This window comes from Oncorhynchus tshawytscha, unplaced genomic scaffold, assembly GCF_018296145.1.
Source record: "Oncorhynchus tshawytscha isolate Ot180627B unplaced genomic scaffold, Otsh_v2.0 Un_contig_388_pilon_pilon, whole genome shotgun sequence".
Taxonomy (NCBI): Eukaryota; Metazoa; Chordata; class Actinopteri; order Salmoniformes; family Salmonidae; genus Oncorhynchus; species Oncorhynchus tshawytscha.
Window position 1 is genome coordinate 354,063 of NW_024609827.1, and position 18,438 is coordinate 372,500.

At 43.2% G+C, this 18,438-nt stretch overlaps 1 protein-coding gene across 1 annotated transcript in view; it reads right to left on the reverse strand.

Moving 5' to 3' along the window:
* ryr3 (ryanodine receptor 3) overlaps positions 1 to 18,438 on the reverse strand; it is a 268,014-nt gene that overhangs the window by 106,942 nt on the left and 142,634 nt on the right. The window contains 6 exon segments of the mRNA XM_042319182.1: positions 4,231 to 4,431; positions 5,359 to 5,565; positions 6,411 to 6,588; positions 6,867 to 7,079; positions 7,249 to 7,461; positions 14,298 to 14,524. Coding sequence (XP_042175116.1) covers positions 4,231 to 4,431; positions 5,359 to 5,565; positions 6,411 to 6,588; positions 6,867 to 7,079; positions 7,249 to 7,461; positions 14,298 to 14,524 — 1,239 coding nt within the window.

The following is an 18,438-nucleotide window of genomic DNA, read 5'->3' on the forward strand; positions in this document are numbered from 1 at the left end:
TGTAGAAAGGGCTCTACATGGAACCAAAAAGGGTTCTACATTCAAAAGGGGTTCAAAAGGGGTTCTCATATGGGGACAGCAGAAGGACCATTTCAGTGTCAGACATCTTGTTTCTGAAACACAGATCAGTGTATTTGATAACTAGCAGGAGAGAGATTGATCAGCATAGGCTTAGCAGCTGTAGGGGAGTGTTATTAGAAGTGTGAAAAGGAGAACAGTGGGGAGCTCATTGGCCATGTGTGTGTGTGTGTGTGTGTGTGTGTGTGTGTGTGTGTGTGTGTGTGTGTGTATGTATGTGTGTGTGTGTGTGTGTGTGTGTGTGTGCGCGCTCATCATCGTGTTGGTATGAGGTGCTCTCTCTCTTTCTCTCTCTAATGTTCTTCTACTCAGCTCCCAAGCACAGTGAGGAAAGAGAAAGAGTTACATGGAGGTTTAATAGATCATAGATCAGTGGTTCTAAGTATCTCAGAGCCCCACTACCTCTGTGCTTCTCCTGCTGTTATATATAAATACAAGTACAAACATGACACTTTGCAAGTAAAGTGTGCTGGATCTACTTAACTTTGAACGATATTTGAACATTACCAACACACCTGCTAATAAGACACACCTGCCAAGACACACCTGCCAAGACACACCTGATAATAAGACACACCTGCTAATACACACCTGCTAAGACACACCTACTAAGACACACCTATGAAGACACACCCGATAAGACACATCTGCTAATAAGACACACCTGCTAATAAGACACATCTGCTAAGACACACCTGCTAACAAGACACACCTTCTAAGATACATCTGCTAATAAGACACACCTACTAAGACACACCTGCTAATAAGAAACATCTGCTAAGACGACACACCTGCTAATAAGACACACCTACTAATAAGACACACCCACTAAGACATGCCAGCTAATAAGACACACCAGCTAATATGACACACCTGCTAATAAGACACACCTGCTAAGACACACCTGCTAATAAGACACACCTACTAAGACACCCCTGCAAATAAGACACACCTGCTAATATGACACACCTGCTAATAAGACACACCTGCTAATAAGACACACCGGCTAATATGACACACCTGCTAATAAGACACACCTGCTTAGACACACCTGCTAATAAGACACATCTGCTAAGACGGCACACCAGCTAATAAGACACACCTGCTAATAAGACACACCAGCTAATAAGACACACCTGCTAATAAGGCACACCTGCTAATAAGACACATCTGCTAAGACACACCTGCTAACAAGACACACCTTCTAAGATACATCTGCTAATAAGACACACCTATTAAGACACACCTGATAATAAGAAACATCTGCTAAGACGACACACCTGCTAATAAGACACACCTGCTAATAAGACACACCTGCTAAGACACCCCTGCAAATAAGACACACCTGTTAATATGACACACCAGCTATTAAGACACACCTGCTAATAAGACACACGAACTAATATGACACACCTACTAATAAGACACACCTGCTAAGACACACCTGCTAATAAGACACACCTGCCAAGACACACCTGCTAAGACACCTCTGCAAATAAGACACACCTGCTAATATGACACACCTGCTAAGACACACCTGCTAATAAGACACACCTGCCAAGACACACCTGCTAATACACCCCTGCAAATAAGACACACCTGCTAATAAGACACACCAGCTAATAAGACACACCAGCTAATAAGACACACCTGCTAATATGACACACCTGCTAATATGACACACCTGCTAATAAGACACACCTGCTAATAAGACACACCTGCTAAGACACCCCTGCTAATATGGCACACCAGTTAATAAGACACACCTGCTAATAAGGCACACCTGCTAATAAGGCACACCTGCTAAGACACACCTGCTAACAAGACACACCTTCTAAGATACATCTGCTAATAAGACACACCTACTAAGACACACCTGCTAATAAGAAACATCTGCTAAGATACATCTGCTAATATGACACACCTGCTAAGACACACCTGCTAATAAGACACACCTGCCAAGACACACCTGCTAATACACCCCTGCAAATAAGACACACCTGCTAATAAGACACACCAGCTAATAAGACACACCAGCTAATAAGACACACCTGCTAATATGACACACCTGCTAATATGACACACCTGCTAATAAGACACACCTGCTAAGACAACCCTGCAAACAAGACACACCTGCTAATATGACACACCAGCTAATAAGACACCCCTGCTAATAAGACACACCTGCTAATAAGACACACCTGCTAAGACACCCCTGCTAATATGGCACACCAGCTAATAAGACACACCTGCTAATAAGGCACACCTGCTAATAAGGCACACCTGCTAATAAGGCACACCTGCTAACAAGACACACCTTCTAAGATACATCTGCTAATAAGACACAACTACTAAGACACACCTGCTAATAAGAAACATCTGCTAAGATGACACACCTGCTAATAAGACACACCTGCTAAGACACACCTGCTAATAAGACACACCTGCTAAGACACCCCTGCAAATAAGACACACCTGCTAATATGACACACCAGCTAATAAGACACACCTGCTAATAAGACACACCTGCTAATAAGACACACCTGCTAAGACACACCTGCTAATAAGACACACCTGCCAAGACACCCCTGCAAATAAGACACACCTGCTAATATGACACACCAGCTAATAAGACACACCTGCTAATAAGACACACCTGCTAATATGACACACCTGCTAAGACACACCTGCTAATAAGACACACCTGCCAAGACACACCTGCTAATACACCCCTGCAAATAAGACACACCTGCTAATAAGACACACCAGCTAATATGACACACCAGCTAATAAGACACACCAGCTAATAAGACACACCTGCTAATAAGACACACCTGCTAATAAGACACACCTGCTAAGACAACCCTGAAAACAAGACACACCTGCTAATATGACACACCTGCTAATAAGACACACCTGCTAAGACACCCCTGCTAATAAGACACACCAGCTAATATGGCACATCAGCTAATAAGACACACCTGCTAATAAGACACGCCCGCTAATAAGACACACCTGCTAATAAGACACACCTGCTGAGATGACACATCTGCTAATAAGACACACCTACTAAGACACACCTCCTAATAAGACACATCTAATAAGATGACGCACCTGCTAAGACGACACACCTACTGAGACACGCCTGCTAATTAGACACACCTGCTAATAAGAAACACCTGCTAATGAGACACACCTGCTAAGACACACCTGCTAAGACACACCTGCTAATAAGACACACCTACTAAGACATGCCTGCAAATAAGACACGCCTGCTAATAAGACACACCTGCTAATAAGACACACCTACTAAGACATACCTGCTAATAAGACACACCTGCTAAGACACACCTGCTAATAAGACACACCTACTAAGACATGCCTGCTAATAAGACACACCTGCTAAGACACACCTGCTAATAAGACACACCTACTAAGACATGCCTGCTAATAAGACACACCTGCTAAGACACACCTGCTAATAAGACACACCTACTAAGACACACCTGCTAAAGCAACCCTCAGATGCATTTACAAGTTATATTGCTGCTTTAAACTGTTGGCTGCATTTGCAAGTTAGTCAAAACCACGGACACAGGGTTAGATATTTCTGCATTCCCGACAGATCATTTACAGTTCGACTCAACACCCAAGCTGAAGGAACCTCATATCAGTATAGCCACCACCAGGGACCACTGTAAGAGGCTGGGTTGTTTGAGACAGATTAGTCTAACATCTGTTGTTGTGAAAATGAGAAAACCCTGTGGGGGATATTTTGGTCAGGCAGGGAATCTGAGTACCAGAGGCATCTGTCTGTCTTGATTTAAGGCTTTAGAAGGGTCAAACGGGGCCCTGACTTTTGGTATTTTGGTGGGTTCTCGCTGTGCTTGAATTTTGAAACGTAGCTTTTTCATTTCAGAAAGGTTTTTAAAGTTTTAACTTTCTGTGACCTTACAGCATTTCATGGCAGTTTTTGCCTTTTTCAAATTTCTATCAAGATAGTTGAATGACAGTTTTTTTTTTCTGATTCTGATACTAGATACAAAGTATCATAATCCACAAAACACAGAACAACTGCTTCTTCTTTAACAACATGGTTGAATGTCGGTAGTTTTTTGTTGTACAAAACGACAAGAAAGACGAGAACAGTACCTGTTCCTGAGGAGGGGATCTGAACTCCTTGGTCTTCTTGGCGGTGATGGCAGCAGACATGTTGAGGGCCAACATCAACTCGTTGTACCTGAACTTCTGGTTGTACTGCAGCTTGGACACGAAGCTGTCTGAGAAGGACACGATGGCCTCGATGCGCTGCTTCAACTCACAGTCACAGAAGTAGTGAAGCAGTTCACACATCTACTCGATAAGGAAGAGACGAGAGAGAGTTAGATCATGTTAGATCACAGTACCGTGTAGTACAGTACACCACAGGCTTAGGGTCAATTCTGAATTGAGTTGTGAATTGCTTTTTAATACAAGTTAGTATTATCTAGTAGACAGGAGAGAGATACAGTTGGTGTTCAAATATCTAGTAGAGAGGGGTATGTCAGTCAGTATTCCATATACAGTACAGTACTATAGTTATTTACACATCTACACTACTTTTGTTACATGTGATGTACCAATTATAGCTTAATCTGATCACCAAAATGTTATTCAGTATAGTTGATGTTTTTGCTGATAGTAGTTTTGCTGGTACATTCAACTTGATTTAGTAGCACACATCCCTGCAGCCCTCGCTAGGCGGGGGCCCACAATTATTATTCTTTTTTTTTTGGGGGGTTCCAACCGGAGGGCGCCCCCAGATAGTATATGAACATGTCATAAGTCAAGATTTTTATTTTTTATTTTTTACATTTTACAATTAGAGGAAATTAGCTATAAATAACACTGCAACATGTTTCTCTCAGCCTCATGGCAAAATGTGTAGAATAGTAGGAAATTAGCTATAAAACCTGTTTCCCTCAGCCCCATGGTCAAACAAATAAATATATAAAAACCCACCTTGTTGTGGGGTCACGAAACTGTTCAACGCTACTGCAGCCACTTTACTATTGGCATCAATTTCCTAACAATCCATTTAGCTGGGACTTAACACATGGGACTTAACACATGGGACTGAACGACTGGGACCGAACGCCTGGGACCGAACGCCTGGGACTGAACGCCTGGGACTGAAAGCCAACTCTGCCAGTGTTTGAGAAACTGAGGGTGTGTGTGTGTGTGTGTGTGTGTGTGTGTGTGTGTGTGTGTGTGTGTGTGCGAACGCTCACTCTCTCCTACCTGTCGTTTGACAGACTCAGGCAGTGTCTTCTCCAGCAGTCCCTTCACAGTCGGTTTGACCTCCTTGGTCTCCTCCTCACCAGCCTCCACAGCCTTCTCCTCGTTGCTGCTCACCTCCTCCTTCTCTCCTCCTCCTGCTGATGCTGCCACCTCCTCCTCCGGCTCCCCGAACACATTAGGGTCAATGAGGAGCAGGATCAGCCTCACCTAGTACACGAAAAAACATCCCACATAATTAAAATATACATCCCACACATGTAACTGCCAGAATAAAGGAAACACTTGAGTGAATGAGGGATACAAAGTATATTGAAAGCAGGTGCTTCCACACACGAGTGGTTCCTGAGTTAATTAAGCAATTAACATCCCATCATTCTTAGGGTGATGTATAAAAGTGCTGGGCAGGCCATTATTTTGTCTACCATTGCTATGCCCCCATAGAACGACAATGCCCCCCATCCACAGGGCAAGAGCGGACGCTGAATGGTTTTATGAGCATGAAAACATTGTAAACCATATGCCATGGCCGTCTCAGTCACCAGATCTCAACCCAACTGAACACTTCTAAGAGGTTCTGGAGCAGAAACAGAGACACCACTTTCCATCACCATCAACAAAACACCAAATTATATAATTTTGTTTGTGGAAGAATGGTGTCACATCTCTCCAATAGAGTTCTAGACACTTGTAGAAGATATACCAAGGTGCATTAAAGCTGTTTTGTCTCGTGGTGCCCCTATGCACCACTAACACACTTTATTTTGGTGTTTCCTTTATTTTGGCAGTTACCTGTATATGCAATTTAACAGACACTATGTTTATACATCTGTATATACCATTTAACAGACACTATATTTATACATCTGTATATACCATTTAACAGACTCTATATTTATCCAAAGCCACTTACAGCACAGGCAGTACATCCATGTTTGTATACATCACTCTGGGTTGTATTCATTAGCGCACACTGAACAGAACTGTTCCAATCCGTTTGCTGGTGTTGCTATAGCGCCACACTCACACACCATACCAATGGATCTAAACCTCACCTCCTCGCTGGAGAGTACCCCCATGATCAGCAAGGTCCCGATCAGCTTGAGGATGGGGACAAACTGGTACTCCACACTGCCCCCTACTGGGTCTCTGATGTGACTGCCTCCTCCCTGCACCGCCTCAGTCAGCATACTGATGGCCTTCTCCTTCAGGATGCCCAGGGGGATCTGGGGACTGGAGGAATCATTATAATAATGTTTTTTATTGATAGTTAATTTGTTGGAATATTTCAAATACTTTGAGCGTTTTGCTCAAGTCTGTCTAGAGCGTCAGATGGGCGGGGTTTACAGTTTTGTCACTATTCTATTGGTCCAGTAAGCCAGGCAAGCTCAATCAAGCCGAAGATTAAGTATTTGAAATGATTTCAAATAGTATGTGAGCCGAAGTCTGAAAGCATTACAGCTTGATAGAAAAGTACTATGCAAGTTAAGTTAAAGTGATTAACCTCTGACCTGTGGAGGTGCTGCTGTTTCTTGGTGGTGATGAAGGAGAGAGGGGAGAAGTTGAGAGGTGGTTTCAGCGAGGTGCTGAGGCCTACACCGGGTAGAGAGTGTCTCTTGGACTCGTCAGGGAACAGCTTGATGGAGCGCGTCTCATCTGTCACAGGGATAATAAACTCGTTGTTCATCATCAGACGAGCCTCTTTCGCTGTCTCCAGGTGGATGCTGGTGGTAGGTACATAGATCAATCAATAAATCAATATATCAAACAACCAATCAATCAATTAAGCAGTCAGTCATTTAACCAATCAATTATCAACATAATAACGGGTGGGTTAACATTCTGTTCATTATAAAGACCCCTCATCTACCAACCAATGAACTCCACACCCACCTCATAAGAACATTATAGAATCCCTCTCTCAGCATGCCGGACAGGTATTGGTTGTCGATGGTGTAGAGCAGCTGTGATTGGTCGAGGTGGGAGCAGAGGGCGTGTGCCACACGGGTGTTGCCCAATGCGCAGAGGGCACAGTAGAGCATCAGGGTGTGGTAGTGGAACTTCCTCAGACCCTCATTCTCCGATAGCTCCAGGATGTCCAGACACCTGAGGGGAGTGGACCGGAAGGGATGGAGAGGGGAGGGGGTTGAGGGAGAGACAGAGAGAGAGAGAGAGAGAGAGAGAGAGAGAGAGAGACAGAGAGAGAGACAGAGAGAGAGAGAGACAGAGAAGATAGCAAAAGAGAGAGAGAGAGAAAGTGAGAGAGAAAGAGAGAGACAGAGAGAGAGAAAGAGACAGAGAGAGAGAAGATAGCAAAGAGAGAGAGAGAGAGAGAGAGAGAGAGAGAGAGAGAGAGAGAGAGAGAGAGAGAGAGAGAGAGAGAGAGAGAGACAGAGTTTGAGTTTTAAATACTCTTTATTGGGTCTGGGGGCCCACCACACAATAAATACTCATACAAAACCACAGTTACACATCAATTAAAAACACAACTCCAATTCCTCCTCCACAGTAACTACACACAACAGCCTCTGTATACCCCATATACTCAAAAACAGATCGATATTGTTGACAAGTTTGTAATAGGCAAACTCAACCCTTAGTCTCGCTGCCAACATTCCCTCCAGCATTCCCACCACATCCACAGACCCCTGTCCCCGAATGCTGTTCTTTCGGGTCTTCCATATCGCTAATTTTGCTGCCCCTAACACAAAATTAAGCAACACAACTACACCCTTTTGACTGAACCTGTACTTTGGCCCAAATATATACAGTTGGGAAGAGAAAACCTCTCCCAACGTTGAGAACCAATCAGTGATCAGTTCAATCATCCCAACCAACCTGGGACACAATAAAAACAGATGTGCCAGAGATTCAGACCCAGCACAGAATGGACACCCCTCCCCAACAGTAGGATCCAGGTGTACCAGATGCATATTGGTGGCTATAGCTCCATGTATTATCCTCCATTGGAGGTCAGCTGTCCTCTTATCAATAGGCAGTTTATATAATGATCGCCAACAGCCTTTTGGAGAGGCACCTGGACCAAGCACATCCGCCCACCTCGTCGATTTTACCCCTTCCAGGGAAGAGGCATGGGACACCTTTACACATATTCTGTACATGGCCTTCTTTCCCACCTCCTTGAACTCCCCCAGCTCCGGGGTATCGAAGGAAAGCAGCGTCCCCACGTCCTCTTCAAATGCCCCCATCGCAGCACTAACAATCAGTGCAGGGAACACATAATCCAGACCCTCCTTCCACCGATCAGAATTGGAAGTGTCAGTCACATACTGCAGATGAAGCACTGGCAAGGAATCGCAGACCTCATCGACGACCTTCCTCAGTAGGCGAGATGATCGGATCCCCGCTCTTTCTCCCAGCTCCTCCAATCTGCTCCTGCTCTGCATCAGATGACCCAGCTTGGTACACCCCACGCCTAACAGGCATGAACGTAGGCTAGCTGAACCCAGAACACGGGACTGGATGGCAGTGTTGTGAAAAAGAGGCTCTTCAAAAAGCCACATCCCTGGTGGCGTGCAGGCCTTACGGGACTTGACAAAGACTCTCCAAGCCTGCATAACAGACTCATAAAATGGAGTCAGGCCAGTCAAATCACCCCCTCCAGCTTTAAGAGGAAAAGATGCTTGTCGAAGCCCAAACAGCCCGCTCTCCTCATCAATATGTAGGCTGTTTCGACCCAGCTAGAACAGTCTCTGTACAACAGTCTCTGGGCTGCTTGGAGCCTGAAAGCCGTGATCCTAGAGGAAATGTCCACCAGGCCTTGCCCACCCTCGTGCAGTGGCAGGTACAGGGCTGCAGCTTTAATCCAGTGTTGCCCAGACCAGAAGAAATTGACAAGGGTCCTCTGAAGCTCTTGTATCAGACCCTTTGGTGGCTGTAAAATCATTAGTCTGTGCCACAGGGTAGAAGCAGCAAGATTATTAGCTACCAGGACCCGTCCCCTATAAGACAGCTGGGGCAACACCCATTTCCACCTTGACAGTCTGGCACACACTTTCTCCACTACACCCTCCCAGTTCTTTTTTGAAAGACATCGGAGCCTAGAAAAACCCCCAAAGTCTTCATTCCATCTCTGCCCCACTGAAGCCCCCTGGTAACCGTGGAGTAGACCCCATCTGAAGCTGACTGACTGCCCACAGCGCTTCACTCTTTCCCCAATTGACTTTAGCTGAGGAGGCCCCCTCATACACCTTTAAAGCGTTTGAGAGAACCTTAACATCCTCACCCCTGTAATAAAAACTATCACGTCATCTGCATACGCAGACAGTGCTATCGTGGGACCCTTCGTTACACCTGGCACAAAGAAACCAGTAAGCTTCGCTCTTAAAAAACAAAGCATTGGTTCAATCGCCAGACTATATAACTGCCCTGAAATTGGGCATCCCTGCCTGATGCCCCTTTCGACAGGGATGGGGCAACTTAAACCACCACCCACCTTCACCATACACGAGGCTCCAGCATACAGTAAATTCACCCAAGACAGAAAAACATCCCCAAACCCAAAGGCTTTCATTATTTTAAACAAGTACTGGTGGTCCACACGATCAAAAGCCTTCTCCTGATCCAACGAAAGTAAACCCACATTTACATCAGACAGTTTACAAATGTCTAAAACATCTCTTATCGAAAAACAAGTTGTCAACAATAGAGCGATCAGGTACACAGTAGGACTGGTCCTTGTGGATCAACAACCCCAGATACTCTTTCAACCTGTTTGAGAGACATTTAGAAACAATTTTATATTCTGCGCACAGCAAAGCAACAGGTCTCCAATTTTTTATGAGAGCCAAATCCCCTTTTTGGCAACAGTGAAAGCACTGCACGTTGACAGGATACAGGAAGAGAACCCTCATGAAAAGATTCACACATCACTTCATAAAAGTCCTCCCCAATAGACCCCCAAAAGTGCTTATAAAACTCAGATGGTAAACCATCGATGCCAGGGGCTCGGCCTGTTGAGAGCTGCATAACTGCTGTGGACAGCTCCTGCAGTGTAATGTCAGCGTCCAATGCGACTCTCTGCTCAGGTCCCAATTTAGGAAGACCATGTAACAACTGTTCAGTACACATAGAGTCACAATCCTCCGCCTTATAAAGGGACGAGTAGAAATCCACGGCATGTTGACGCATTTCAATATCATTCGTGGTCACCTTCCCATCAGGGAGACGAAGGCAGACCATCTGTTTACGTTGAAATGTCGACTTTCCTAGGTTAAAAAAAAAAAAAGCACTAGGAGCATCCATATCCTTGAGGGAAGCGAAACGAGACCTAATCAAGGCACCCTTCACTCTTTCATGCAGAAACGACCTCAGTTCATGTCTCTTGTCCTGTAAGTTCATGACTAGTCCAGGGTCATTCTGAGTGAGCAGCTTCAATTCAATAGATTTGATGTCCTGTTCAAGGGCCTTGATAGTCTCTTTAAATTCAGTTTGAGACAGAGCAGTATACTGTTGACAAAAAACTCGTATTTGGGCCTTCCCAACCTCCCACCATTGTCTCAAGGACTCAAAATTCCCTTTTATACCCCTCCATTTTTCCCAAAACAACAAAAACCTGTCACAAAACATGACATCATGTAACAATTTAACATTAAAATACCAGTAAGGTGATGACCTTCGTGGACAGGACAAGTGAATATCAACAGTAACCATATGATGATCAGAGAAACCCACAGGAGTAATGGCACACTTTCCAACCCTACTACAGTATTGCTCAGATACATACAACCTGTCTAACCGTGCTGCACTGACACGACCTTCATTAATTTTTAGCCATGTGTACTGCCTAACTTTGGCATTCCTTACTCTCCACACATCAGAAAGCTCAAACTCAGTTAATAGGCCAGACAGGCAAGTGGCTGACCGCAGGTGAGGTTCTTCAGCGGTGCGATCAACAGTAAAATCCACTGTACAGTTCCAGTCACCCCCTAAAACCATACACCCCTCTTGGTCACACTGTCTTAACGTTTCCTTTAGTTGATCAAATACAGCAATACGCTCTGTACCCTCATTAGGAGCATAAACATTCAAAAAAAAAAAAACAAAAACCCCATAACATCCACCTTGACCAATAAAACCCGACCCTTGACAATCTCTGTTGTAGATACCACAGTCACCCCTAAGCCTGAGGAAAACAATATTGCCACCCCAGCACTGAAATTAGTACCATGACTGAGTACATGCTGCCCCTCCCACCACATACCCCAGTCAACCTCATTTTCCTCATCGCTATGTGTCTCCTGTAGGAAAACTACATTAAGCCTTTTCTGTTTTATTACTTCTAATACCCAAGCCCTCTTATTCCTGTCCCTTCCCCATTCATATTGAGAGAACCTACCCTTAGTACCTCCATGTAGAAAAGAGAAAAGAAAAGCAGAAGAAACCACAGAGAAACCAACGAGAAAAAAGACACCCTATGAAGCATGATCATCATCATTATTTTTTTTTCTTCTCTTAACCTGAACACGTTTCCCACCACCTTTTGCTGCTGCAACAGCAGTAATAAATTTCCTCAAGCGAAACCGCTTCTTCTCACTCAGCTGGTCTAACCCCACCGTCTTCTGTAACATCACAGCTGACCTCACAAACTTATCAACATCAAAATAATCTGCCAATTTGACAGATTTCCCAAAAGTCTGATCCAGAAACTCATTTACCTCCTCTAGATCATAAACTGAGTCCTCACCAGCAGCTGTCATATCTAAAGAGATATCCATATCCTTCTCTTGATCCTCCTCAGCTGAGAACACAGACAACTGACTCCCCTCTACCACATCCCTTTCAACACTCTCCACTTGCACCTCATCACTCGTACCAGGCATCTCCTCCACTATCTGGGAGACTAGCCCCACCTGAACATCACTACTCATAGTGGGCATCTTCTCCACTAACTGAGAGCCTAGCTCCACATGAACCCCAGCACTCATAGTGGGCATCTCCTCCACTACCTGGGAGCTTAGCTCCACATGAAAACCCTCCTGTACCTCATTACTCGTAGTGGGCATCTCCTCCACTACCTGGGAGCCTAGCTCCACATGAAAACCCTCCTGTACCTCATTACTCGTAGTGGGCAACTCCTCCACTACCTGGGAGCCTAGCTCTACATGAACCCCAGCACTCGTAGTGGGCATCTCCTCCACTCCCTGGGAGCCTAGCTCCACATGAACCCCCTCCTTTACCCCAGCACTCATACTGGGCACCTGCTCACCAGTCTGAGGAACTGGCTCTTCAGATACATCCTTACCTTCTACAACAATACTTTTCTGTAGCATAACATTTCCTTCTAATACAAGTTGCAACCCCGTGCCCTCAACACGGATAACTTGTTCCTCAGCAACAGGTGCTTGTGGCTGCTCTACCGCTGTCAGCTCACCTCTCCCTACATCAGTGGGCCCAGGCGTTACGATGACCACCTGTGCCCCTCCCTCTGCCTTCTCCCTTTTCGGGCAAGCATGTCGCTTATGACCAACATCCCCACACTCAAAACACCGTTGACTACCCGTACTAGCATAAGCCATATACAATCTATTGTCATACTTGATTTTAAACGATAACTCTAAAGTCTGCTCCGGTGAGTCCAAAAACATAAACACCTGTCGCCGAAATGACATTACCTGTTTCAACGCCGGGTGTTTGCAACCCAACGGGACAACCTTAATTGAACTGGCGAACTTCCCAAAGCGCAATAACTCGCGCTCCAATAGCTCATTAGGAATAAACGGTGGTACATTTGAAATCGTTACCCTTGTTGACGGAGAAAAAGCGGCGTAACTTGAATAAACATTCCTTTAAGAAGTACACCATGCTCAACCATCCGATCAACTAGACACTCTTCTTTAAGAAATACCACCACAGCTTTATTCATCCGGGATGCATACGCAATATTCTCATAGCCTACCTTCTCTCCTACGGCGACCAGAAACTCCTCCACTGTGACAGCAGCTTCAGTAACACACCTAAAGCCATGCCGAAGTGACAGGGACGGCATCCCCATTCGGGCTGCCATCCCCGCCAAAATCAGGGTAATTTCGATACGAAAACAAAATACTTAATTCTACCACAACAAAAATAATAACGTTAATCATGCATCAAAAAAAAAAAATGCCCCCAAGAAATAGCAAACCGAAAGAAAGTTGTGAATATCTAACTCTCCACAACACACGCACTCCTTCACTCAAACAATTCCCAGCATGCACCAATCACTCCCAGCATGCAGAGAGAGAGAGAGAGAGAGAGAGAAGATAGCAAAGAGAGAGAGAGAGAGAAAGTGAGAGAGAAAGAGAGAGACAGAGAGAGAGAGAGAAGATAGAAAAGAGAGAGAAAGTGAGAGAGAAAGAGAGAGAGAGAGAGAGACAGACAGAGAGAGAGAAGATAGCAAAGAGAGAGAGAAGATAGCAAAGAGAGAGAGAGAGACAGAGAGAGAGAGAGAGAGAGAGAGAGAAGAGAGAGAGAGAGAGAGAGAGAGAGAGACAGAGACAGAGAGAGAGAGAAGATAGCAGAAAGAGAGAGAGAGAGAGAAAGAGAGAGAGAAAGAGAGAGACAGAGAGAGAGAGAAAGTGAGAGAGAGAGAGACAAGAGAGAGAGAGAAGATAGCAAAGAGAGAGAGAGAAAGTGAGAGAGTCAGAGAGAGAGACAGAGAGAAGATAGAAAGTGAGAGAAAAGAGAGAGAGAGAGACAGTGAGAGAGAAAGAGAGAGACAGAGAGAGAGAGGTTAGCAAAGAGACAGTGTTGCTAAGCAATGAATGGGTTTAAGATGTTTTATTTTTTTGTAAACTCCACCAAGCCCAGCAGATGGATAACATTGATTGTTATTATTATTATTGATAATGTAGTATGAACCACTGATGAGGTAGCAGGTATACTATAAGGCCGAGGAGAAGAGGATGGGTATTGATTTCAGATAGAGTGAGCGCATCAGTCACCTGTTTTCCTCAGGTATATGAACAGCCATCATCTGCAGTGGCTCCAGACACTGCACCACCCAGCCGTGTCTCTCGGAGACCCTGGCGGTCTCCACGGTGAGAAAGGTGTTGGGCATACGGCTCCACAGCACCGCTACGATGGTCTGAACGTCCAGACGTGGTGGACACTGGGGCACAGGGTTACGTTGTTCACTCTTAAAGATGGCTGACGACAGGGGCATGGCGTCCTGGGGACAGAGAGATGGGGAGAGAGAGAGGAGGGAGGGAGAGAGCGCGAGAGAGAGAGGAGGGAGGGAGAGACAGAGAGAGACAGAGAGAGAGAGAAGAGAGAGAGAGAGAGAGAGAGAGAGAGAGAGACAGAGAGAGAGAGAGAGAGAGAGAGAGAGAGAGAGAGGAGAGAGACAGAGAGAGAGAGAGAGAGAGAGACACAGAGAGACAGAGAGAGAGAGAGGAGAGAGAGAGAGAGAGACACAGAGAGAGGAGAGACAGAGAGAGAGAGAGGACACAGAGAGAGAGGAGAGAGAGAGGGAGAGGAGAGAGAGAGAGATCATGTTAAAGGCCCAGTTCAGTCACAAATGTGATTTTTCTCAGTGTTTTATATATATTTCCACACAATGAGGTTGGAATAATACTGTGAAAACAATGACGATGCCATTATAGTGTAAGTCTGTTTGAAAAGACTGCCTGGGAATTTCAGCCTGTTATTGTAGGATTGACTTATGGCTATAAATTATTTTATAGACAAATAAGAAAGATAGTTCCAAACCTCTCTGTCAAACAGCTAATTTTCAGTTTTCCCCTCCCCACTCAAACTTCTAGACAGTTCTAGCAAAATTCTTGCTTGAGAAATTGCTCTTTGCGAAGAAGCTATTTTTGTTACTTTTTGGCAAATAAAAACAGCTGCATTGGACATGTACCAGTAATAGGAAAGATTAACATCAGTTAATTACCCATCTTATAGTAGTAGACTGGTTATAGTAGTAGACTGGATGTAGTAGACTGGTTATAGTAGTAGACTGGTTATAGTAGTAGACTGGATATAGTAGTAGACTGGATACAGTAGTAGACTGGTTATAGTAGTAGACTGGTTATAGTAGTAGACTGGATATAGTAGTACAGTAGACTGGTTATAGTAGTAGACTGGATATAGTAGTAGACTGGTTATAGTAGTAGACTGGTTATAGTAGTAGACTGGATATAGTAGTAGACTGGTTATAGTAGTAGACTGGATATAGTAGTACAGTAGACTGGTTATAGTAGTAGACTGGTTATATTAGTAGACTGGTTATAGTAGTAGACTGGTTATAGTAGTAGACTGGTTATAGTTGTAGACTGGATATAGTAGTAGACTGGTTATAGTAGTAGACTGGTTATAGTAGTAGACTGGATATAGTAGTAGACTGGATATAGTAGTAGACTGGTTATAGTAGTAGACCGGTTATAGTAGTAGACTAGATATAGTAGTAGACTGGTTATAGTAGTAGACTGGTTATAGTAGTAGACTGGTTATAGTAGTAGACTGGTTATAGTAGTAGACTAGATATAGTAGTACAGTATATTGGTTATAGTAGTAGACTGGATATAGTAGTACAGTATACTGGTTATAGTAGTAGACTGGATATAGTAGTACAGTAGACTGGATATAGTAGTAGACTGGTTATAGTAGTAGACTGGTTATAGTAGTAGACTGGTTATAGTAGTAGACTGGATATAGTAGTAGACTGGTTATAGTAGTAGACTGGATATAGTAGTAGACTGGTTATAGTAGTAGACTGGATATAGTAGTAGACTGGTTATAGTAGTACAGTAGACTGGTTATAGTAGTAGACTGGTTATAGTAGTAGACTGGTTATAGTGGTAGACTGGTTATAGTAGTACAGTAGACTGGTTATAGTAGTAGACTGGTTATAGTAGTAGACTGACTATAGTAGTAGACTGGTTATAGTAGTAGACTGGATATAGTAGTAGACTGGATATAGTAGTAGACTGGTTATAGTAGTACAGTAGACTGGTTATAGTAGTAGACTGGTTATAGTAGACTGGTTATAGTAGACTGGTTATAGTAGTAGACTGGTTATAGTAGTAGACTGGTTATAGTAGTAGACTGGATATAGTAGTAGACTGGTTATAGTAGTAGACTGGATATAGTAGTATACTGGTTATAGTATTAGACTGGATATAGTAGTAGACTGGTTATAGTAGTAGACTGGTTATAGTAGTAGACTGGTTATAGTAGTAGACTGGTTATAGTAGTACAGTAGACTGGTTATAGTAGTACAGTAGACTGGTTATAGTAGTAGACTGGTTATAGTAGTAGACTGGTTATAGTAGTACAGTAGACTGGTTATAGTAGTAGACTGGTTAGAGCAGTAGACTGGTTATAGTAGTAGACTGGATATAGTAGCAGACTGGTTATAGCAATAGACTGGTTATAGCAGTAGACTGGATATAGTAGTAGACTGGTTATAGTAGTATACTGGTTATAGTAGTACAGTAGACTGGTTATAGTAGTAGACTGGATATAGTAGTACAGTAGACTGGTTATAGTAGTAGACTGGTTATAGTAGTAGACTGGTTATAGTTGTAGACTGGATATAGTAGTAGACTGGTTATAGTAGTACAGTAGACTGGTTATAGTAGTAGACTGGTTATAGTAGTAGACTGGTTATAGTAGTAGACTGGATATAGTAGTAGACTGGTTATAGTAGTAGACTGGATATAGTAGTACAGTAGACTGGTTATAGTAGTAGACTGGATATAGTAGTAGATTGGTTATAGTAGTAGACTGGTTATAGTAGTAGACTGGATATAGTAGTACAGTAGACTGGTTATAGTAGTAGACTGGTTATATTAGTAGACTGGTTATAGTAGTAGACTGGTTATAGTAGTAGACTGGATATAGTAGTAGACTGGATATAGTAGTAGACTGGATATAGTAGTAGACTGGTTATAGTAGTAGACTGGTTATAGTAGTAGACTGGATATAGTAGTACAGTAGACTGGTTATAGTAGTAGACTGGTTATAGTAGTAGACTGGTTATAGTAGTAGACTGGTTATAGTAGTAGACTGGTTATAGTAGTAGACTGGATATAGTAGTACAGTAGACTGGTTATAGTAGTAGACTGGTTATATTAGTAGACTGGTTATAGTAGTAGACTGGTTATAGTAGTAGACTGGTTATAGTTGTAGACTGGATATAGTAGTAGACTGGTTATAGTAGTAGACTGGTTATAGTAGTAGACTGGATATAGTAGTAGACTGGTTATAGTAGTAGACTGGTTATAGTAGTAGACTGGATATAGTAGTACAGTAGACTGGTTATAGTAGTAGACTGGATATAGTAGTAGACTGGTTATAGTAGTAGACCGGTTATAGTAGTAGACTAGATATAGTAGTAGACTGGTTATAGTAGTAGACTGGTTATAGTAGTAGACTGGTTATAGTAGTAGACTGGATATAGTAGTAGACTGGATATAGTAGTAGCTAAAGTTGCAGACTGTTATAGTAGTAGACTGGATATAGTAGTAGTAGACTGGTTATAGTAGTAGACTGTTATATAGTAGTACAGTAGACTGGATATAGTAGTAGACTGGTTATAGTAGTAGACTGGTTATAGTATAGACTGGTTAGTAGACTGGATATAGTAGTAGACTGGTTATAGTAGTAGACTGGTTATAGTAGTAGACTGGTTATAGTAGTACAGTAGACTGGTTATAGTAGTAGACTGGTTATAGTAGTAGACTGGTTATAGTAGTAGACTGGTTATAGTAGTACAGTAGACTGGTTATAGTAGTAGACTGGTTATAGTAGTAGACTGGTTATAGTAGTAGACTGGATATAGTAGTACAGTATACTGGTTACAGTAGTAGACTGGATATAGTAGTACAGTAGACTGGATATTGTAGTAGACTGGTTATAGTAGTAGACTGGTTATAGTAGTAGACTGGATATAGTAGTAGACTGGATATAGTAGTAGACTGGTTATAGTAGTAGACGGGATATAGTAGTAGACTGGTTATAGTAGTAGACTGGATATAGTAGTAGACTGGTTATAGTAGTAGACTGGTTATAGTAGTACAGTAGACTGGTTATAGTAGTAGACTGGTTATAGTAGTAGACTGGTTATAGTAGTACAGTAGA